This window comes from Protopterus annectens, chromosome 4.part0 (assembly GCF_019279795.1).
Source record: "Protopterus annectens isolate FY-2018-M chromosome 4.part0, PAN1.0, whole genome shotgun sequence".
NCBI lineage: Eukaryota > Metazoa > Chordata > Ceratodontiformes > Protopteridae > Protopterus > Protopterus annectens.
Window position 1 is genome coordinate 845,403,012 of NC_056733.1, and position 24,677 is coordinate 845,427,688.

General features: G+C 37.2%; 1 protein-coding gene across 1 annotated transcript in view; it reads left to right on the forward strand.

The window, feature by feature from the left end:
- Positions 1-24,677, forward strand: part of USP43 (ubiquitin specific peptidase 43) — a 2,684,284-nt gene that overhangs the window by 1,339,652 nt on the left and 1,319,955 nt on the right. The window contains exon 4 of the mRNA XM_044068791.1: positions 3,781-3,873. Within this exon, the coding sequence (XP_043924726.1) occupies positions 3,781-3,873 (93 nt within the window). The remainder of the gene's footprint in view (positions 1-3,780; positions 3,874-24,677) is intronic.

Consider the following 24,677-nt stretch of genomic DNA (forward strand, 5'->3'; position numbering starts at 1 on the left):
AGACGCAGGAAATAGACAGACAGACAGTAAAAATATACTTTCAGACTGGTGGCAAACAAGTTTTGATTATGGGAGCCCTGAACATCACCTTTATTACCTGCTCTACACAGAAGTGTTGGGTGACATTTGGCATACATTTTAAAAGCAACAAGTAGTCTTTGGTAATCTGGCAGGATGTTTGGGCTTCCACAGCAGGGAATCCCATCTGTTAAGGATACTGCAGCAGTGACTGTAAGGATATTTATTGTGATTGAACTCATTAATGAAGTTTTAAGACCACTAGTTTCTCTGTTTTTTATTTTTTTTTTAACTTTGGACTCAACATTCACTAAAGCATTATTGTTTTTGGAGTGGTCTAGTGTACTGGAATTCAGATCCTTCTTTGCCTCATGGTCACTCAAAAGTAAGCTATTGTGAGATGCAACATTTGATTTTTGCAGAGATGTAATCCTTATGGGCTCAGGAGGCTTAGGTAAGAATTTATTTAGCAGATTATCATGTGACATTCATTATATTAGATGTCAGGGATGGGTGGATAATGTGTTGGTGTGTTAATGTGATGCTCACAGTCTGGGTTTTTTGTGAGAGCGATGCCTCTGTATCTCTCAGGTATTTGTACCTTTCACAAACAAAAGTTATTTATGTTCAGTAGGAGTTTATCTGTGGGCATAGTTCGGTTGGTATACTGCTTTAGGATACTGAATGCTATGAGGCTGACAACAGAGGTAACAAGCAAGCTGACCTTCCATATTGAACACTTTGAAGTAGCCCTTGAGTTGCTATATGGAGTTGCAATTGCAGTGCTAAAATAAAATAATGATTTATGACCTGTTTGATTGGTATCTGTTGAAAAAGAGTATAGTGTATTTATATATTTGTATCTAGTTAAGTAAACGAGTAACTTGGGTTTATATGCAGCTTTTATAAACATAGTTTGGGAACCTTCCGTAACTACTGTGTTGAGCTTTATGTAGCAGCTGTGGGCTAAGCTGAGCAATGTAGTAATGGTAGGGACTGCTGTGAGCTACATTTGGGATGCTAGATGCATATCTCTGCATACTGTGCAACTGCACACAGCTTCCTTCACCTGTACATGACAGGATCCTGTTAACTGAAAGGATTTGGATGAGTTTGATTGTATTAGGTAAAGTTACAACTGAAACTACCTACATGTATGTAGTGCACATTTCAATCCAGCTGCACTAAGCACAGCTCAATGTAATATAATATGAACAGGGAAAGTGAATGAACTAATGAAAAACAGCTAAACCTCTAAGCAACTGTGTTTATATTCCACAGAACTGCAGCAATTACTATTCTGCCAGCAGAAGTGCCTCTACAAGCTTTGTATGATGCTGTAATTTTGAAAAGTGACTAAAAATACAGCAAATAAATGTAACAATACAGATTTAACCACTTAGTACAAAGGATCACTTAAAATGCAGTGCAAACTGTAAAATTACTACAATATTAGCTTTATCTGTAGAGGTAGAGAAAAGCACAGTAAAATGCAGAAAAAAATGATGGAAACTACTCAAAATGTATTTAAATAACTAGGTTGTGGAAAGAATGACTTTGCTTTTTGCTTGATGCAAAATGTAATCAAAACAATCCTTTGTTATTGATAGTCTAAAGACAGGTGTGGGCGGTGCTGTATTACCTGGCTTTAAATAGAAGCCAAGCAGTTGCTAAAATGGCTGCTATTACTGCTGTCTCTAATTATTTTCCTTTCATTTGTTCTTATGTCTCGTAAGTACAATTTTGACTTGTTGGTTGGGTGAACTTGGATCACTTTACAGCCTATTCTATGGAGGAAACTGAAAAACATTGTATCCTTTCACATGTTCTCCATATAGGGTTGCCACCTTTTCAAATGGTCAAAGTGGGACATTTTCGGGACACACATCAGATTTTACAGGCCGGCACATACCCATGGTCAGTACAAAGGATAGAACTTTACTTTTTTGCCTAAATGAAAGCTTATTCTTGTAGCAGTTTAGTTGCTTATTCTGTTTCTTGTAACATTTAGGTATTTTACATACAAAAATAACATTTTTATGCAACTATCACATAAAATATGGGGCATAATTATGTCCTACAATCTCAGAACATTTGCCATTTTTAATATTTTTTGTCAGGACACAACTGCCCAAAGAGGGACTGTCTCTCGTAAAGTGGGACAGGTGGTAACCCTATCTCCATAATTGTGAACATGGTATGATAGCAGTGTACTTTGACAGCTTTGTGTAATTTTACAGGTACAGGAACTAGAGTGCAGACAACAGTTACAGTAAGCATATAGCCGATTGGACAGGATACATATTATTAATTTCATTTGTAAGTGGGGTGGGGGGTTGCCATGCAACTTCTTTAATCCCTCCACACTCCATCTTTAAAAAAAAACAAGGAAGTTGCAAATGGGTTAAGGGGATGGCATCCCCCTTGTAAATGAAATTAGTAATCTGTCTATATGTCCATCTGTTTGCGTATTGAGATATCTCTCTCTCTCTCTCTCTCTCTCTATGTCTATCTGTCTATCTGTCTAACCATCTATCTGGGTAATTGTTTGATATTCAATGACCCATTCAAATAATTCCTGGAATAGTGAGACTGGATAAAGAAAAATGCAGAGTTTGGTATACTAACTCTGAGACTTTTTGTTGTTTCTTAGAAGATTCCCCTCTTCACTGAGGTATGGTAGTCTCCCAAGATGCCATATATATGTGTGGGGCTGGGGAGTGTTCCCTGCAAAACATAAGCTTAAAAGATAACTGTCTTAATGTATATAGCAAAACAGAGTTTTGCTTTATAGAAAGGCATGCTGGTTTACCATTTTGTGACTGTATCAACCCAACAGCAAAGCTAGGGCAGGATGAATGAAATAGCCAGCCTGGGTGAAAAGTGTTAGGTGGTGCAATTGGCACATGCCACTCAGCCCTAACTGCAGTACCAGATTTCAGAAATGAAATTCTGTATAACTGTGTCAGCTGCTTGTTACGTAAGTAATAAGCAGTTTGCTACAGTTTACATAAAAGGGCAGGAAGCTTGATATGTACCCTCTCTCTTGTAGGTTTGTGTAAGGCTGTTTGTAGCATAAAACTAAAAAAAAGAAAAGCCATTAATGAATGCAGAAATCTTTTGGTAATTCCTTCCCATGTGTATGCACAAAACAGTGTTAAGGAGATGACGTGTATACAAAAGTAACCAAAATGTAAAATTAACACACTGAAATGCTGTAGCTGTTGAATATAGAATCTTAAATCCAGAGTTATATGTTTTTGTTCAGGTTTAACATGAACATCATCAGAATAAATTTAAAATGATTCAAACTTCAGTTTATATAACATAAAATGTCAAGTGACCTAGTCAGCTGATTTAAATATTGAGGTGTTAATCTTCTGTGTGTATCCAGATATTTTAGTTGATTTTTTTGTAAGAGGGGAGTTAATGCAAAGTCTGCTACAGGACCATATTGTGCTGTTCAAAGGAGCTTAAAGTATGTGAAGGGGGTAGGTCTTTACTGCATGTTATTGCTGTGAAAAACCCACTATAAACCTTTGCACTGTTTTAAATAAGTTTCCATACTCCTGTTTGTTTTCTAGTGTTATAGCAAAGTCCTGTTATCATGTTTCTTTAACAGAACATTTTAGTAATACATACTGTATTTATCTTAAGCTGTAGAGGAGATGATGAAGTTGGCATGTAGTAACAAGACTCAGGCATGACAAATATATGATTTCATTATGGTATTTATTAAATATTAATGTGTATCTATTTTAGGTCCTCGCTGACGTGCCCTAACTGCCTTAAACAGAGCAACACATTTGATCCCTTCCTGTGCATCTCCTTACCCATTCCTCTTCGACAGACAAGGTATGTTCATATGTTTGAAATTAGGAAACATACTACAGCTATGTATTTGTAATGTGCTCTGTATATTATGTATATTATCCTTAGTGTGTGCAGTTTATCGTTAGCGGACCTAATGACAGAACCAGTAATATTTATCTCAATATTCCATTTTACTTCTTGTGCTTGTAAGAGGCAAAGTTACAAGCAAGTTGACTTTGCCAAACAGCATGGTGGGAAGAGATAAGATTTACATGACCCATTGTTTATTCCATTTATGCACTGCCTCCTAGTTAAAATAGTGTGTTTATTTCCTGGAAAATATATGTTTGACTTATCTAGGGCCATTGCACATAGTTTATAGAGTAACTATGTTCCTCCCCTTTTAGTGGTGGGACTGAGAGAATGGTGATATGGATGTGCTATGTGCTGTGGCAGTATGTGTTGCCTGAATAGTGATAATATATACAGGCTGCTCTGCTTTGGATTAGGTAAATGTCAGCAAGGTCTCTAGGTTCACTGCTACTTAGGTAATAGCAGTGGTTCACAAAGGCATCACACTAGATATTTATCTCAGGGTTTGCAACTGGTGTAAATGCAAATTTGGTGTTATGTATCATGGAATCAATGAGTATCTGTCATTTATTTATTTATTGCATTTGTTAACCAGGAAAGTGTACTGGGTCTTGGTGAGCCCATTTTTAGTAGAGGCCTGGGGAGAAAAGCTCCACATAACATTACCAGTACATACAAGAAAAAAACACAATGTACAGTGTGTATACAGTCTCAATGCATGGAAATAAATATTAAGCACAATGGTACAAGTTATTTACAAACATTACACATCAACATTGTGTGACCCGCGGTGGTGGTGCTGTGGTAGCGTTGTCGCCTCACAGTAAGACGCTGTCCGGTTCGATTCTCAGCGAGAGCGTTTTCTGCGTGGAGACATGCATGAATGGGCATACCTTCGTTGAAGGTTGTGCATCAGGGTTGGTAACTCGGCATGTAAAAATCAACTACCAATCATTAGCAGACCGGAGTTCCGCTGTGGCAACTCCTAACCGGGAAATGCCGAAAGACACAACGACAACAACAACACATCAACATAGTGTACAATTTGATCACTGAGGATGGAGTTAGTCAGGTAGGGTAGCAGTTTTGATTGTTACTTGTTGGAGTTTTGTAGGCATAAGCAGTTGAATTCAGCAAGTCAAAGAGAGCTCCTAAGTAGTGATATTGTAGAGGGATATAATAGTGGATCATGTGTTAGGAGATACTATTTTGGCACAAGTACATTGCCAGAGAGAAAAGAGGTGTGATCTGAGAGACTTCTTAAAGAGAGCAGGATTACTGATTGTTCTGATAGAAGGAGGGAGGGCATTCCATAGTTTTGAGATGGTAAAAGAGTACAGCATTTGAGCAGCTGCAAGGTTAGGTTTTTCATCTTTCAGCATCATTGTGTTTTTGGATCTTAGTGGCCTGTTGGGGTGGTATCAAGTCAATAAGGAAGGGAGGGAGGGGCAAGTTGAAGGCTTGTATATGAGTTTATGTGCAGTGGTTAATTGTGAATAAGTGAGGTAATGTGGGAGTCTGAGCCAGTTTAGCTGTTGTAGAGATAAGCAGTGGTGTGCTGCTTTTTTGAATTTGTTACAAATTTGGCAATCTTGTTGTAACATGAGTTCAGTTTGGTTTTCAGGGAGGACCAGTGGCGGCTGGTGACTTCAAATCAAAGGGGAGCTGCAGGAGACAGCTGAATGGGTGGGGTCAATGGGAAGGTGTGTGGCCAACTAGAAAGGGGTGGAGCTATGCTCAAAACCACAAAAACTATAACTTTAATTAAATACACTACCCTGGGTGCCAAACCGTCATTATGAGAGTCTAATCAAGACAAAATGAAGTGTAGAAGAATAAAAATATTTCAATGCATTGGCTGCATGACAGCTTACTTAATATCTAGATGAAAACAAAAAGGTTGTGAGGCATGAAAAAATAAATTACTTTTTAAATACATTAATGGAATGACGGTCAAAATGTTAAAAGTTGCAAAAACAGAAACAAGTGGAGCAATGAAGTAAGGAAGACACGTACTCAGTAGAATGGTTAAGCGCTTTTCGTTTATGAGTTACATAAACTTCATCAGACAATACACAAGTGAAATCAGTCAAGTTAAATCCAAATTAAAATGGTACAAGTACGAATACAATAGAATTTTTACTAGTATTGATACATATTTGTGCAAATTGAAGTCCAATAAAGTAAAAAAACTGGACAGGGACTTTAAGGCTTACAATGAAGGCACAGCGTATCCAAAACCTTCAGCAGCCCAATTATGGCACGGGCATAAAAAATTTGGTCAGTTAAATGACAATGTAAATAATGCGGTTGGAGAAGCCAACTTTGTTTCTGAAGAATTTCCAATGGCTACTTCTTCACAACATGAATCAGCTTCCTCCTTTGTTAACCAAAATGAAGGAGCGCAACAGAACAACTATTCAGGGCACTACAATTTGAGATCTACTGACCCTAATTTTTTAGGGGCGAGACAGAAGCAACCAGCCAGATTTACTGGCCAAAAGAAAAAACAAAAGAACAATTGATACACTGTGAACCTTGTGTAACAGATTATGTGCTTTCTATGACAGTAATTAATAATGATGTTTGCTTTTCTGTCTGTAGCCCCGATTTTCATACTGAAAGTGTTGCAGATAATGTTGTGTTATCAGAACACAATGAAACAGTTTTTTCTGAACATAGTACACCTGTTTTACTTTACAATGTCAATGGTGATTTTAAAGTGTATAACTTTTCTCATGTAGCTATTCCACCAGACCTTATAGAATTGTTATCTAAGGGGTATACTTATGTGCCATCACAAAAAATCGATATTGTGAAAACTATAAAAGATTTGAAACTTTTCACAAGAAAATTAAATTTAAATTTGATCTTAGGTACTTCTACTACTAATGAGATTAACCAATTTCGGATACCTAATACCTATACTCCACCTCTCCACCCCTTGCTTAAAATGTTTGAACAGATATGTGAATTAGATATTCGCAATTTAGGTAGGTCTGGACACTACAACAACGACAACTATTATAGAGAAAAGGAGTGCTTCGACTTTTTGAAAGTCAACGACATCAGGGTATGTAGACCTGATAAAGGGGGTGGAGCTGTCATTTTTGGCAACAGCGATTATTCTAACAGGATGTTACATTTGCTGGATTCACCTTCATACACAGCTGGTTCTCTTTCTGAAATTAACAAAGCCTATAGTTTAATTAAGAACACTATAGAAGATATGTTTATTGAAGGAAGAATTTCTCAAACTGTGTATGATTACATGCTTACTTCCTATCCAAGATATCCTTGCCTTTTCGGGATACCTAAAATCCACAAAGATGCCACTAATCCCCCTATGAGACCATTAGTGAACAGTAGAGGGTCCCCTACTTACGCATGTGCTAAGGTGGTAGATTCTATCCTACAAAAATATTTAGTGAACATAAAACAAATTTGCAAGTATTCTTGGACATTTTTGAAGAACATAAACGACTTAGAATTTAATCCCAGCTACAACTTTTTAACCATCGATGTTAAAGACTTATACACTTGTATTCCCCACGACACTGCTTTAGAATGGGTGAGTGAAACCTTAAAATTACAAGGAAGCCCTGTGAGTGAAGTAACCATGGTGATAGACCTTCTTGATTTAATTTTAGATAACAACTTTTTTACTTTTGAAGGAGGATTTTACCTCCAAAAAATTGGGGTTGCCATGGGTTCTCCGTGCGGGACCAGTGTTGCCAACATGGTTATGGCCCACTGGGAACATCTGTATATATATATCATAATTGTACTTTTAAAGACCGTATTATTTACTACACATGATTTCTCGATGCCATTTTTATTTTATTAGATGGAGATGTCAGAGATAGTTTAGAACTAGTCGAATCTCTTAATGCTACTACTTTTTTGCATTTTACACACACTTTTAATGCTCTATCTATAGCTTATTTAGACATTCTACTAACAAAAGATCTTACACTTAACACCTGGGTAGCGTCAATTTACAGACAAAACACCTATTGTAACTCTATGTTACACATTTCTAGTTGTCACCCTCAATTTCAAAAACGGTCTATTGTTAAATGCCAATTAGTACGCGCAGCTCGCATCATCACATTGGATAAAGTTTTTTATGATGAGTGCGAGTTTATTAGAGAGATGTTTCTTTGTCGAGGGTACCCTGAATCTCTTATTGAAGAAATTGTAAGCGAAGTAACGACTAAACGCCATACACAGTTTTATACTCCCATCTTGAACAATTCAGTTGGTTTACATACACCATCCACGATAGTGGTTCCTTCTCCAAGTAACTCTTACACTACATCATTTATTACAACATTTAATGTGAATAGTAGTGAATGTTTTAAGATCTTAGTGAAGAATTGGAACATTTTTAAAGGTGACAATAGAGTTTTTGCAGGCGTAGGAGAACACCCAGTTGTGATTTATAGAAGAGGTAAGAATTTGAAGGAATACTGTGAAAACAACAAAGTCAACTTTGGAAAAACACCAGGAATGTATAAATGCCAATCATGCAACTACTGTGCCCATATTTTAGAATCTAATAGATTCTCCGTAGACAACCATCAATATTTTTTAAAATTGAGAAACAATTGTAACTCTACAATGGTTGTATATCTTGCTTTGTGCCAGTCATGCCCTGCTTATTATGTAGGGAAGACTGAGAGCAAGTTACGTAACTGTGTGTATGAGCATTTATACGCAATTAAAAAACACAAACTTGAAAATGCATTGGCTAAACATGTGGATCAATTTCCCGATCACCGATTTAAGTTCTTAGTGATTGATCAGGTTAACATTAAACTACGGGGAGGGCCAGTAGAACTTAGATTAGAAGAATTAGAACTAACATGGCAAATTAGATTAAATGCTTACACCCAACCAGGGCTCAATGAAGGTTGTACTATTAGTAGCATATTAAAACTTAAAAGTCTAGTTCGCTAGAGTATTTCTTCTTTTTTACCTTTTAATATTTATTACTAGAAGGCTGTATAACAATGCTTACTATATAATAATTATTTAATAATACAATTTATTAATAATATTTTACTAGTTTAATAGAATTTGACAATGCTATTTATTGTGGTAGTTTTTGGTTTGTGATGTATGTTTTTCATGCTTTTTGAATATGTTTTTAAAAAATGGGCGTCTTCCTAGTTCTGTCAAGCTATTTGATAGGATAATTGATGGTTTTAATTTGGATTTAACTTGACTGATTTCACTTGTGTATTGTCTGATGAAGTTTATGTAACTCATAAACGAAAAGCGCTTAACCATTCTACTGAGTACATGTCTTCCTTACTTCATTGCTCCCCTTGTTTCTGTTTTTGCAGTCTGTTTGCATTTGCTGTTTTCGGAAAATGTTAAAAGTTAATAGAACAATAGGTTGTCCATCGGGATACATTTTCTGAATGACAAGCAAATATGATTTACAATGTAAATGTTAAAAGATATGAAGCAATATCTGGGACCTTTAAGTTAAAAGAACAACAGATTTTGCTCAATGTGCATTTTTTGAACAATACAAAGTTTGAAACTGTAATGAGTGACATTATTGACTGTAATCCTCAGTAGTTTTATCAGAAATTCATCAGAATCAGGGGCATTCAGCAAAATCAGACTGATGTAAAAATGTTTTATAAAAGAAGTGAATAGTTAGCACTGGAAGGTGATTTTTTTTAAAACCTTGCTGGGGTATATTGTGTGATGCTATTTTTCATAAAATACTGTTTGTGACAAGGTTAAGAATGTTACGGCAGCAGCACACATTTGTCAAACTACACTACTGCTGTAACATTATAAGCAGTATGCAAACACACTACCAAGGTTCAATGTCCTCCTTTACCACTGTCATTTGTCAAGTTTAAACAGTCATTATCTGTCTTAGCAGGACTAGTATGCATGCATGAGAACTAAGATGGACTACATAGCTAGACAGTTGATATGCACAGACAGAGTAGGCATGATTGCTGTACTTTCTTCTGTGGAGGAAAATAACTATCTGTCTGCTGCTGTCTGCTTCTTTTTTTTGTTTGGTTTTGTAGGACTAAAGTGATTATGAGAAGCAACGTGCAATATTTTAATATGTGGCAACTGTGAGTTTGGAATAAAGGTGAAAAACATTATATTGTTATCCTGTTTTGTCATGATAAGTAATCTGAATTGCAAACAGAAATGGGTGTAACTGCTTGGTAAGAATTAATTATTTATTTAACATTTGTTTACCGGGAAAGTCAGACTTGGAATGAGCCAATTTTCAGCACAGGCCCTTGTAACATGAGAGGAAACTAGAGCACCCCGAGGAAACCTACACAAATGCAGAGAGGACATGCAGATTCCATATAGAAGGCACCCCAACCAAGACTTGAACCGGAGAACCTCTTACTGTGAGATGACAATGCAAACTGCTGCACCACTGCACAGTGCTTGAATGAAAGTAACAAACTCTGTCATCTCAAAAAATACAGGATAAAAGCATCACAGAATACCCAGATGTTCAGAACTTGCGGGGGCTGTTGGCTACCAGATTTTGACATAGGCTTTGTAATTGCCTCAGCCATAAACCCCACTTAGTCTAAAAGCAGCCCTGCTCATAAGGGTACACAGAAGGTGTCTGTACTTATGTGAGGGCCTGGGGGTGATGGTATTATTTCTTTAACATTCCTCCCAATCCTCAGAGGTCACTAAACTTTAGAAGAGTGCATGGAGGTCACTAGAGCTTGTATAGGAACACTGTACTGTCTCTAGAAGTAACAAGTTGGAAATATTGCAATCATTATTTTTTTTTTCAATTTCCTTGCAATCAAACACTTGATGCATATATAGGTGGCTATCTTATGGTGCAGAGTAAATAAGCATGCTGTTTATATATGTCTAACAGCAAATATGTTATGTTCTATTTTTTTTTCCATGTTTGTCCCAGGCTGACATCAGAAGGGTACACAAAAAGAAGCTGCCTTTTGGAGGCATGATGTATATAAATATGGCAGTAGCAGCTTGAACTATGACTGTAGTCATTTATGCCTTAATTTTAAAAAACAATGTAGTGCCAGTGCTAGATACACAGATAGCGACTACCTATTTTGAGTTGGGGGGTAGTGGGACAGGTTCTATTCTCAGATGTTATATATGTACCTCACAAGTGTTTGTCTTCTCAGTTTATTGAAAAGTTTTCTTTGGTCAGCTGAATTTGTTTTCCACATACATGATTTTTGTTCAAGTCACGATTGGATCAAAAAGTTGGGGGAAAAAAACTAAAATATACTTCAGAACATCTGTAACCCTATGGCTTCTGGGTGCCTAGCAGCCCTCACCTTAATTTACTTACTACTGAGCCTTGGTCAGTTAGGGCGTGTTGAAAGGATGTAGGAAAAAGCAAAGTTGAATGGTAAGAATGTATTTTTTCCATCATCATGTTTTTTTTGCATGGGCAATCACTGGACAAAAAGGTTTAGAAAAGAACTCCCCAGCTTTAATGTAGTTGTTTCCTCCATATTTGTCAGAGTTCAGTCCTGCCACGATAGAACATGTTGAATGAATTAATGAATGATTGAAAACTGCAGGAATAAACTGAAGAGCAAGACAAACTGTGAAAGAAAGTAAGGAAAAACAGGTAATCTAGATAGTGTGAGTAAACCAGGATGGGCTGGACAGTGGGGGTGCCCCATGGAGCCTTTTTGCTTAGGGTACCATAGGTTCATAGATTAGTACTAGGCTAACTGCCCTTGCGAGCCATTTTAAGCCTAGCCAATTATCCCTAGTGAGATTCAAACCCTGCACCTTATGTTTGTAAGGCAAACACCTTAACCATTAGGCCACCCTCCCAACCCCTCTTGACCAGTTTATCTAAGGCTGACCCTGCTGTCTGTCTGTCACTTGGGGGGCAGGAGTTGTGTCTGTGTGTGACAAAACTGCTCATCTTAGTAATTCGTATTCATGCAAACTCCGGTCTAGTAAGATGTAACACTTCAGGAATGTGCACAACTATGAATCCATAAAGGGTACAGCAACAGCACAACTCCGCTCATTCATTAGTGCAGTGAAACCTGCGCTGCTGTGCTGTCCTATATGAATCCCAGCCAAAATATCAAACCAGCTGTATGTATTCTGTTCATTATACAAATGTTTAACATTTTATGGCCTTTGTCTTGAGTCATGGCTGAAAAATGTGCTTGGACTACTCATCAACTAACTAAATGTATAGTTAAGACAATCATATTATATTTTGTTGATAGTAGGAACTTGTAGACCTTTAAAATCAACTTGGACAGAATTAAAAATTCTGATGCATTTTTTTTTTTATTCACAACACATACATCTGAGTGAAGTAATTGAAATCTCTGATTTAAACATACCACACATCATCTGAAATCATAGCATTTGTGAAACAAGAGGAAGTGTCATCATTTTAGTAAGAAATACATATCCAATTAGAGGTAAAAATACTTGTGACATACTATGCATTAATAAAAGAGTAATAGTTACAGAATATGACACCACTGCCTCTTATGTATTAGTAATTGTGACAATATAGCAGATCTGAAATGGATAGCAAAAGGTAATATTGCTAACAGATTTAACTAAAGCAATAAAACATAGAAGGTATATAAAGGATGACAATAAGGTGAAAAGAATCCTCAGCAGATTGAAATGAGCAAGACATGTACTTATAAAAGACACAGTACGTAAGATGTCAGCTTTGAGTAGGGGACTGTAAAAGACAGAAGGGTATTGTTGATGCAATTGAAAGGTATGATGAGCATAATACATAAGAATAGTTAGAGCTAGCACAGCAAAATGGTGGGAGAAAGTAAAGCAGTGTTCCAGGATGAGGGATAAAATATCTCAAAATTAAAGAAGGCAGGATAGTTTTGTATGGTACAAGAAACAGTAAATCAAGAAATGTGCTTTCCACAAAGACATAAAACATTCCACAGTAGATCATATATTGAACAGGAATGTAGGAAAGTTATGATGCAAATGAAAACTGATATAATATTTGCTCATACACCAAAATTCTCTATAATGTTTGGAAGTAATAGTTTACCAAAAATAGGATATCAGAGCTTTTGACATGCCATATAATCAGCGAAGACTTAGCGCAGAATATGATCAAGCTAGAAAAATAAGAGAGATGCTATGAACAGTAGTTGGGTGGTTATGGCTCAGGGAGCCTTAGCTATTCAGTTAATACACAACAGATTGATAAACTAGGACAAGACAATTCACAATAAATGTGAAAACCATATAAAGTGGTACAGCTATTAGTGTTGTTGTCATCAGTGGCGGCTGGTGACTTCAAATCAAAGGGGGGCTGCAGGAGACAGCTGAATGGGTGAGGTCAATGGGAAGGGGTGTGGCCAGCTAGAAAGGGGAGGAGCTATGCTCAAAAAACACAAAAACTAACTAAATACACTGCCCTGGGTGCCAAACCGTCATTATGAGAGTCTAATCAAGACAAAATGAAGTGTAGAAGAATAAAAATATTTCAATGCATTGGCTGCATGACAGCTTACTTAATATCTAGATGGAAACAAAAAGGTTGTGAGGCATGAAAAAATAAATTACTTTTTAAATACATTAATGGAATGACGGTCAAATCTAGCATAAGAAAAACAAGCAGCACTCAACTCAAACCACTTCTTCCACTGCAGTTCTAATTATAATTTATATTCAGCTATATTAAAGTACCAAGTAACATGCTGAAAGTAGAAATCTCTGATGCCCCCACTTGTAAAAATGTTTCTTATCCAAAAAAGACCTGCTGCCTGACAACTATCTACTTGTTTCATGGGGAAAACATGATCAAAGTAAAGAATGAAAAGCAAACAAGAAATAAGCTCAAGATACATTGCTTAAAAGGATTACTGTACAGGTTATGGACCATGCGATCGGCATTCTGTTTAGTTTACGGGTAAAGCGTGCAGAGATGACTGGAAGTCTCCAAGTGTAATGAACTTCTTAAAATAATGTAATCTGTCCTTTATTACAAATACTGTCATATGCATTTCAATACCCAAGACTTATACATTATCTAGTTAAGTATTCTCTACTTGGCAACAACATAAAGGCTTTCGATGTTGACAATTCATTAACAGTATGCTTATTAAAGCTTACTTGCATCTTACAATCTCAGCAAAGCTTACCTGATGGTCACTAAAGTATTGCTACTTAAACACAGAGCAACAGGCATTTTGAGTAATAAGCATAAATCAACAGTACAAAAAATATGACAGAAACCAGACCATTCTGTAAAAATCAAAAACAGATGAAAAGCCACTCTAGTACTTGTGTCTACCTTGGATGGTGGGGATACTCTGCACATTTACACTGCATAACTACTCCTTGCCTTGCTTCGACACATCCAGAGTCACTACATGGAGGAGTGGGGTGCAACAAGTATGTCACAATTTGAAATGTCTCTGGCTGACTGTGATGGCCCTGACACATTTGTCATACCTCTCAACCTCAGAGCAAGAAATGGACAACGCCATACAAAGAAGTGGGACAGAGGCCCAAAAATAAGGACAATTTTTAAATACTGCTCTTATAAACTTAGAAAGATAATAGAATAGGTCTTGCATTAGTATGAATTTTCTGAATGGTATGAAATCTGAAACTCAAATGTCTGTCATTATTTTCTAACTTCAGTCTTTAATGATTTGTCACTAATTTGCCAAAAAAAACCCACAATTTTATGAAAAATGGACTAAAAATTTGATGTAAAAATATAAAGTAGCCACACAATATAGCTGGGAACCTGTCAAAGAAGTGCATTTTAATATTAGTACTGCTAACTTGAGCAGCTGACAAAATAAAAGAATCTACATGCATTTCTGAAATAAAAGTAATCTATAACTCTGATTATTACAGTTATTTCTTAATTGTAAACCCTCCATTTTTTCTTCCAAAATTGCTATTTTGCCAAGGGATTATTAGGGGGAAGAGCAACATTTTGAGCCAAAATCAGGGACAGTTGAGAGGTTTGGCTATGCCTAATTCTATAAAGCAATTTATTTGCATGTACCTCTCAACCTGTTAATGCAATAAATCTGGACAAGGCCAAATATATTGGGGGAACATATAAACAGTACTAAAAATTGCTCTTGTATAATCTGAGACAGTTGATAGAACAACAGGTCTTACTTTAGCATGCATTTTTCTGAAGGTTATGAAGTCTGAACTCAGTGTGTCATTATTTAGTGACTTAATTCCTAAATGATTTGCCAGAAAACCACACATTTTATGAGGAACAAACCAAAAATAAGAAGCAAAAATCTATTCATTCTTTGAAAATCTGGACATTTGAGAGGTATAGTTTAGCTGGGGCTGTCTTTAAGTTTGCCGCCCTTCCCCCTCACAAAATCATGGTCGAATGGAGCCTCCCCCTGCAGCCATTCCAATGATCCATTACTTGGCTATTTCACTCCATTTACCATTAGGGTTTCCACCTGTCCCACTTTGCGAGGGACAGTCCCTCTTTGGGCAATTGTGTCCTGACAAAAAATATTAAAAATGGCAAATGTCCTGAGATTGTAGAACATAATTATGTCCCATATTTTATGTAATAGTTGCATAGAATAGTTATTTCTGTATCTAAAATACCTAAATGTTACAAGAAACAAAATAAGCAACTAAACTGCTACAATAATAAGCTTTTATTTAGGCAAAAGAGTAAAGTTCTATCCTTTGTACTGACCATGGGTATGTGGCGGCCTGTAAAATCTGATGTGTGTCCCGAAAATGTCCCACTTTGGCCATTTGAAAAGGTGGCAACCCTATTTACCATAAACACTAATGTGCATACTGATTTACTTCTATGATGATTTGGACTTCATTTGAAAGTTTTATTTTGCATTTTACAGCACAAACACTAAGACATCTGCTAAACAAACTTTGCATTAAAACTTCTCTGCTCTTGAAACTCACATTCACTGAAACAGCATTGAAATCCACATTCAAAGAAAATACATTTTACCAGTGGCAGAACTGCCCAATTCAGAACATCTTTCCAGTAAACAATGAAACAAAATGCATGCACCCATGATGACAAAACTGCCCAGTTCAGAACATTTCCATCAAAAAAGTCTACTCAAACTTCTACAGTCCATCATTATCAATAAATATGCACAATTCTACAGTCCACCATTATCAGTAAATATGCACAATTATACAGTCCACCATTATCAGTAAATATGCACAATCTCTGAAGAAGTAAAAAAAGTTGTCTAAATAATTCCACATTAAATAAATCTGGAACTAATGAAGAGGTTGCTGCTAGCAAAAAGCTTTATATTTCATGGTTTCATCGAAAATAAAGTGTCTGATGCCCCTGAGGAATAAATTGCCTATATTACATTAAAAATGATAAGCTAGTAATATTGCAATAGGAAATGGATAGCAAACTGATAACAGGCTCATAGTTAATATCTTAACATTTTCAGTATGGCAGCATTCACCCCTTGTGGGAGTAGAACCAACAACCTTCTGCATTAAAAGCAAGTACACAACCTGTTGTGCTATTAACAATGCAAGCTGACTTAGCATAAGCAGCACTAAACTTCTCTTCCCCTGTAGCTCTCAGCTCCTTGTAAAATCTACTCAATATTCAACTGCATCTCAACTTCGCAGCACAAGAAATCTGGAAAAAGCCAAATTTATGGGGGGGGTGGTCAAAAGCCCAAAAACCAGGGACACATTAAACATTGCTTGTATAATCTTGGAAAATTGCTAGAATAAAATGCTGTGTTACCACCATAAATTTTACTGCCAAGGTCCCTGTGCAAAAGAGTCAGAGCAACATACCACTATGCCAAATCAGCTGCTTTGTGAAAGAAACATGCTGTGTTACCACCATACATTTTACTATCAATTTCCCTGTGAAAAACAGTCAGAGCAACATACCACTATGCCAGATCACCTGCTTTGTGAAAGAAAAATGCTGTGTTACCACCATACATTTTACTGCCAAGCTCCCTGTGCAAAACAGTCAGAGCAACATACCACTACGCCAAATCAGCTGCTTTGTGAAAGAGCGGAAGACTAAAACTTAAATGGCTATCATTTAATGAATTCAGTTCTCACCATAGCTGTCAACCTCTTAGCACAAAACATCTGGACAAACCCAGTAATGAGGGAATACAGCCCTCAAACATATTCAGTGAATTCAGTTTTTGCCATAGCTGTCAACCTTAGCACAAAAAACCTGGACAAAGCCAATAACGGGGTAATACAGTCCCAAAAATGAGGACAAATTTCAAATATTCATCTTATAAACCTAGAAAATTTCTAGAATAAAAGGTTGTGTAACTATGTATTTTCTGAAGAATATGAAGTCTGAAATTCAAATGCCTGTCAATTTTACTTCTGACAGAACCAAAACAATTTTTAGCAGAGGCCCAGGGAGAAATACTGCAGGCACATGTCTTTGTAAAATGGCAGGACACCAGAGCAAATCCACACAAACACAGGGATGAGATGCAGACTCCATACAGAAGGCACCCCAGCCAAGAATCAAACCAGAAAACCTATAGCTGTAAGGCAACAATGCTACCACTGCACCATTAAATATGCAAGGAATCAAACATTCAGAAACCTGAAGTCTGAAATTCAAATGCCTGTCAATTTTATTTAACATTTGTTAATCAGGACAGTCTGACTTGGAACAAAAAAAAACAATTTTCAGCAGAGGCCCAGGAAGAAATAATGGAGACATGTCTTTGTAACATGGGAGTAGGACAAAAAAGCAAACCCACACAAACACAGGGAGAAGATGCAGACTCCACACAGAAGGCACCCCAGCCAAGAATAAAACCTGTGAACTTGCAGCTATAAGGTAACAATGCTACCACTGCACCATCAAATATCAAGCATTGCAATATGTAGAAACCACAGATATTATGAGGAACAGATCAGATCAATTATGAGGCAAAAATCTGCATTTTTTTTTACAAATGGTGGTGGGTAGGGAATTCAGGTCCTTAACACCTGCATACAAGGTACAGGGTTCAAGCCTGAGGTATTCCCTACCACACCACCATGAGTTTGTTCTAGCCACCAGTATATAACAACTGGGGCATTTACACATACACACACACAAACACACACACACCATAGTGCAATGTAGATCCCATCACCCTTTGTCCCCTTACCTTCCATAGCTGTTTGTGATCCATATAGCTGGGGCATTAAATCCATATCCATAGCTGGTGCATCCGAGCACATATGCGAGATCCCTGATGAGACTCCTGGAGCACATCCACCGCGAGATTCCTAACGAGACTCCAGCCTGCTGATGTTGCAGTCCAAGTCCGATCTGTTCCCAGTGACAGTCTATGTAGTTAAAACTGCATAGACTTCAGGGAGCTCTGCTCTTACATGTTTCCCAGTCCAGACTGCTGCTAAAACAGTCTGCACATGCTCCAGACTGTCTCAGCAGCAGTCCGGACTAGTGCGCATGCACAAAAGTATGCGATTTTTGAAATTTTTTTATCATTTATTTTTCTTTTATTTTCTTTATTTTACAGCTGGGGGGCTGCAGTCCAGCAGTCCAATAGCACGGGTCGCCCCTGGGGAGGACTGGATATTGGTGAGGATTGGAGCACCATATTTGCATTGCTTCTGTGCTGTCTTTACTGGGTTCATTAAGTGAAACAGCAATTAATGCCAGCCTGTTGTGATTGGGGAGTTTGGGCACTCTTACTGTGCTTCTAGATTTCCTTGATAATTTATGCAGACAGTTGTACAGGGCAGGATGGGAACCTTAGCATATCTTTTGTTTTTGCTTTTTTTTCCATCCTAACTGCCTCTGACCTCAGGCTCTAACATCTCCCTGTCATTCCATCCTTCTCAATTCTTTATGCTTAGTTAAGTAACCCTTCACAGAAATGGCACTCCCTGTGGAGGAAGCTCATAGGCTTAGCAGAAGTGTAGATAACCACTGCTCTAGGAGAACAGGAAAGCTGGGCCATCATGTTACTGGTTGAGTAAGGAATTTTTGCACCCTGGTAACTCCTCTTTTTATAGCATGGTGTGCTTTCAAGGGAAGGGGTGCACAAGCTAGAAAGGAGTGATATATGTTTACAAGGTGAGGGTCTGTGGCAGCGCAGTCTCCACTGGAAAGTCCAGCCTTCCTGCACTGCAGACATACAACCCCGATCCCCCAAGACAGACGTGAACAACCCTAACCTCTGGATCTCCCTCTCCAGTAAACTCTTCCAGTGGCTGTTCCTTTGCATAAAATCATTAATGTCGGTTCAGCAAGGTTCATCCCAATGTGCCGCAGTAATGCTAGCCATATGAGTTGTTCCAAGGAGCATAGAGCTCTTCATGAGTCATAAAGCATTGCATGAAATAAAGCTGTGTTCAACAATGCTGTCTCTGTGCATGCCATTAAGGAAACAGAATGCTATTTTTTGTAATAAGGTCTTGTGTCTCAGTTATCACATGCTAACAAGACTACAAGATTGTGTTCTAACTGAATGTTTAAGGAGTGACTTTGAGAAAATTTTAAAACATATTTGTGTCATTATTGTGCAAAAAATACTATAAAGACTGCAACAAAAGCTTTTGTTTGCAGCTCTGGTTTCTAAATAAACTGATGCAAATGTTTGACTTTTTTTGAATAAAGTAACAGTGGGTTGCATGACATGGTAATAAGCATTGTGAACATGCCAAACAGAATGGGAGTAATTGCTGGGTGTCTAAGACAGACTGGCACTCATCTTTTTCAGTGTGAATGTTGTTGCTATTGCAGAAGTCAATTATCTGAACCATTTTGTAAATAAACATTTCTGGAGCTGACTGAGTGCTGCCTGATGTCTGTAATATTGATTTAATATTGCAGGAGTGCAGTAGGACCTGCCATGAAAGGCTGTAACATTGCTATTACTATTCATCAATTAGATTATTAACAAGTCCACACTCATTGTCTACAGTGTGATGTGTGCTTAGATCACCTAGAGAGGATACTTCTACATCTCCTGTGGGAGGTTTTCCAGATACCGACTCCTTGAAAAAGACCCCCGAGAATACCTAGGACATGCTTTTGAGATTGTATCTCCCAGTTTGCCAGGGAATTTCACAGGATAAGTTGGGCGGATGTTTTCTGGAACACATATGTCTACTCTGCCCTGCTCAACTTGTTACCACTGTGACTTTCACCAAGGCAAGTGGTTTGGAAACTGAATGGATGGACATCTGTGTGTCTTTGTTCTTATAAGTGGTTTAAGTGATTTAAATGGTAGATTATTCTTTGAGGATACGAGGCATTATTTAATGGTTATGAAAAAGAATTATAGTGACAGTGAGCAATGCAGACAGGTTAGAAAAATAGCTAATAGGTAAATTACCTGTGTAAGTTCACTGTGTACAGCAATTGCAGTCATAACTTAATATATCTAATGGCTCCTGAGAGCATATGTTTTACATAAATGCATTTGTCATCAACAGTCACTGAGTCAGTGCCATCAAGGCAAACTTCCCACATTTGTCCATTTATGAGTTTAACAGTCTTATCATCATATGACCTTGGAAATCATTGCCTGTAATTTTTATTTTATGAGTGTACTCTGCAAGGAATCATATGCATCTGTGAAAAAAGAGTTACTTAACTCTCTCTCTACTTTTTGTTCTCAGTTTCATATCTTACCATAGAGAACATAAAAGTACATAACTTATGTCACTGTGTGAAGAATTGATATAGTTCTGTGTATGCCACAATCAAATGTTTATACGTTCAAGCTGTCCTCAGTGAAAAAGATGTTTTGATGGGTACATCTGAAATGTAAACAATGACAAAAGTAGGTTTGCGCCTCATGTAAGGAGGAACATATCAGTCTGTGATCAGGAAATAAGGCTTCTCTGTGTGCTGCAGTGCCTACCTAACTTTATACCAGCTTTGCTAACTCCAGGACTGTGTAACAGATGGATTTATGTGTGGGGGGCAGTATGTAAATACCCCTTCTGCATCTGCTTATGATCCAAGAAGAAGAGCAATTTGTGAATGTGGTTTTACACATGACTGGTCCAGAATGATTTGTGCATCTTACATGGCATGCAGACAGTACTACTTCTAGGCAGGCGTCAGCCATGTATATACAGTTGCAACAGGATGTGAAGAAGTGAAGGAATAGCATGGTATGTGTACCCTGTGTGAAAATAGCAGCTGCCTTTTCGTCTAAGCTACCCACTAGACTGCTGCATCTCTGTATACATATATGTTTTCTTAACTGTTATAGTGTTTATAAGGCCTCTACAGCAGCAAGCATATTTAAATTCTGAGACGTTAAACTGAGGCCCCATGTGCCTGAGTTGGTGGTAGTAGTAGAAATGTCACCTCACATCTCCTCTGAAAAGAGGCTACTAGTGCAGTGGAACTATCCCAGTCAACAAAGGATAACTAAAATAAAATAAAATAGAAAAATAAATAAACTGTATAAGCAGCTGATACTGTGACTCGGGAAAATGCAGCATATCTAGAACTGTGGAATAGCAGTGGTATGGTAGATGATTGCACATCATAGCAAATGCTGCACAGTGTTAGGAAAGTCCATCAACAGCATTATTTTAATGTGTTCAAGTTCTACCATTCACAGTGGTCCAAATAGGTTCCCATATGATCTCATGAAGGAGTTTTATAGCACCTTTACACAACATCTTTATGAGTCTTACTGCATATTGTTTTGTAGCTTATGTCTACAGTGGAGCTGTTAATATCACTGAACAAATGATGACGGGGTCAAGTTTCAGGCTTCCATGCAGTAAGGTTTTTATAAAATGCCTCATGTATCAAACTGCATGGGATCTGCTCTGCCTCCTGTCTGTTGGTGTGGTAGAACTTTCTTAAAAATGTTTAAAACACTCAGATTTCACTAGTTGTCCTACACTGTTTTATATTTTCCAGTTGTCCTTGCTCCTAATATCATTATTTCTTGGATGTATCTACATTTCTAGTAGAACACAAACAAACATTTTATGAAAAATGTGATTTCTGTATAAGAGTATAGTTCATATCATTGTAAAATAAACTTTTGAATTCATAGGGCTCACTCTGAAGTGCAGCAGTCTTTTTACATAGCTGTTAGCATGATTTTTTTATGTGACATTGTTTTAGTTTGTTGAACTGACCATGAATTTTATGTAAACACTCTTATTAATGACCTGAGGAGGCAGAAGTTTTAAGGACAACCTCTTTTCTTCTGAGTGAGCCTCTTAAGCATGTATTTTTAGACATGCTCTAAAGAAGTCCTCCTGATTTACTAGCAGACTTTTTTATCCCAGTTTACAGAGTCTCTGTTTCTCCTACACATATACACTTTTAGGCCAAGCAGCCTTCTTTTAGGATCCCAAACTTTCTTGAGTTTCTTGCATTGGTCCGAGACATATCTCTGTTGTTGAATAAAAGTTCCTTCTACTCCATTCATCCTTGTATCACCACCCCTTGCAACAGGGAATTTCTTCCCACCACACACAATGACTTGTTTCAAGCTCCATGCAGAATTCGGGAGCGGGATTGCTCTACTATATCTCATCCAGTGTCAGGTACTTTTTTTCTTCATTTACACTGGGTTACACTTGTTTGTCAGAGCTCAGTTACATGGGGAATGAAATTACATTTCAGTACAATTCCTAAATAAATTCCAACTTAATAATGAATAAAATATGAGAAGCTTTTGTTAATAGCAGTTGATTTTATAGCATATAGTTTGTGTCTAGTACCATTGCATATTCAACATGTTTTATTAAAATGTGTTGTGCAATGTAGGACTATTTACTGTTTTTTTTTTTTTATTTCATTTTAATATGGTTTCTCTTATTTTCCACATTTCTTAAAAACAAAATGATTTTTAAGAAAGTCTGTCATGCAATAAAAGGATTCAGGGCTCTGATAATTCTACTGCCAAAATGTTACTTTCTAAATATATCGTACATGTATAGACTTTTGTTGCACTACCAATCTAAATTATGTAACCAGAAATGACCACCTGAAAGTTTTTTTAATTAAAAAACAAATAAAACAAATCAATTTCAATTCCAAGACAAAAACTGTTGCAATAAAAATTAGATATTCAAAATATAACAAGAGGATTACGATCAAGTCTCGGATCACAACCATGTTATGTGTTCAAAAGGATATCAAGAAACTTTCCTCAGGAGTGAAACTAAAGTGTGGCTTGCTGACCTCCATTTTGAGACCAATGAGCTTATCAGTTATTGTTAGTAGTCTTTTCTATAGCAACAAAAAATTCATTCAAAGTACAGAGTAGTAGGGGCTCCTTTGACGATTGTTGAAACCTGTTTAGCAGAAGGAACACTAACCAGTTCAAAGGAGGCAGAATTGCTCCTTGCTGTGAGAAAAGCTTAATCTGACACATCCTTTTTAGGAACTTTAAAGTTACACATAGCCCTGTTGCACAGATAACCCTTAAAAAAGTCTCACAAAAGTGATATAATAGGCGGTTCATGTCTGTTGCCCTGGCCCTTTCCTTTGTAATGCATTTCTCCTGACTTCTATTTAATGTTTGTGCATTCTATCTCAGACTGAAATAATAATAATGAAAACAGGGTTGTTTGAAAAAGTTGACATTGTCATAATAATATTTTTCATTCACTGGTTAAGAAAGATTTGGTATCCATGATTCCAAAGTAAGGAGAAACCAGCTTGCTTCTCAAAATGAAAGGCTGAGCCGTCAGAATGCTGTTCCCTGTTACTTCTGCTGTTTACATCTATTTAGGATAAGGTTGGATAAGATTTATATGCAGTGGGAAGATTGCAAACCTGCTTAGTTTTCAAATATTTGAATAATTTTAGAATAAAGCTGTTTTGTAGGTAATATCACCTTTCTTTGTTGAAAAGAAGATGATGAAATGAGGGGTCTACTGAAAATGCAAAATTTACTACAAATTCAATTTACTACAATAGTCACTGTGTTATTACTGCTTTCAAGCTTGCTAAAGCTACCCTTTTAGGTTCATAGGTAAATACTAGGCTATCAGGCTGCAGACTATGAGAATCCTAGCTAATAATCAGAGGTCTGAATCAAACCCTGTACCTTGTCCCTGTGAGATAAACCCTTAACCATTATGAAAGCTCTATCACTTGTATACAATGTTTCTTGAATTTGCCTTCAGTAGCACAAAATGGGTCCTACTGTAAGTAGTTATAAGTTAGCAGCTGTAATATACTTGCTGGCTGATACTTTCTCAATAAAACAAGTGCTCTGTCTCTCAGTAGTCCAGTCTCCTGTAAATGCGTAGCCCTCCCAACATCTGAGTCTATAAAACTATGTAGCCCTACGGGAGCACTAACTCTAACCCCAAAACTCCAACCTAGCTCCTAACTCGAGTTCTCATGCCCTTACCCTAAAACTCCACCCCCTCCCTAAACCTAAAGTCTATGCTCACACACTAAATATAAAAATCCAACTGCCTCCCTAAACTTAACCTCTTTGATGGCTGTATAACCACAAAGCTCCCATCCTGCTTCTTAAACCTAAAACTCCTTTCCAGCTCTCTAACCTTAAACCCCCTTCTCACTCTTTGACCTTAAATCTCACCCAACTACCTAAACCTAAAACTGCCTTCCTGCTCCTAACACTAAACCTTCCCAGTCCTAAATTCTGTTCATGATCGCTACTCTAATGTACACTCTCACCCCCTTCTACTTTGCCCCCATAATGTATTCAGATAAGGTGTAGCAATGCTTGCCCAAACTCATATTCAGGTTTGAGCACTGG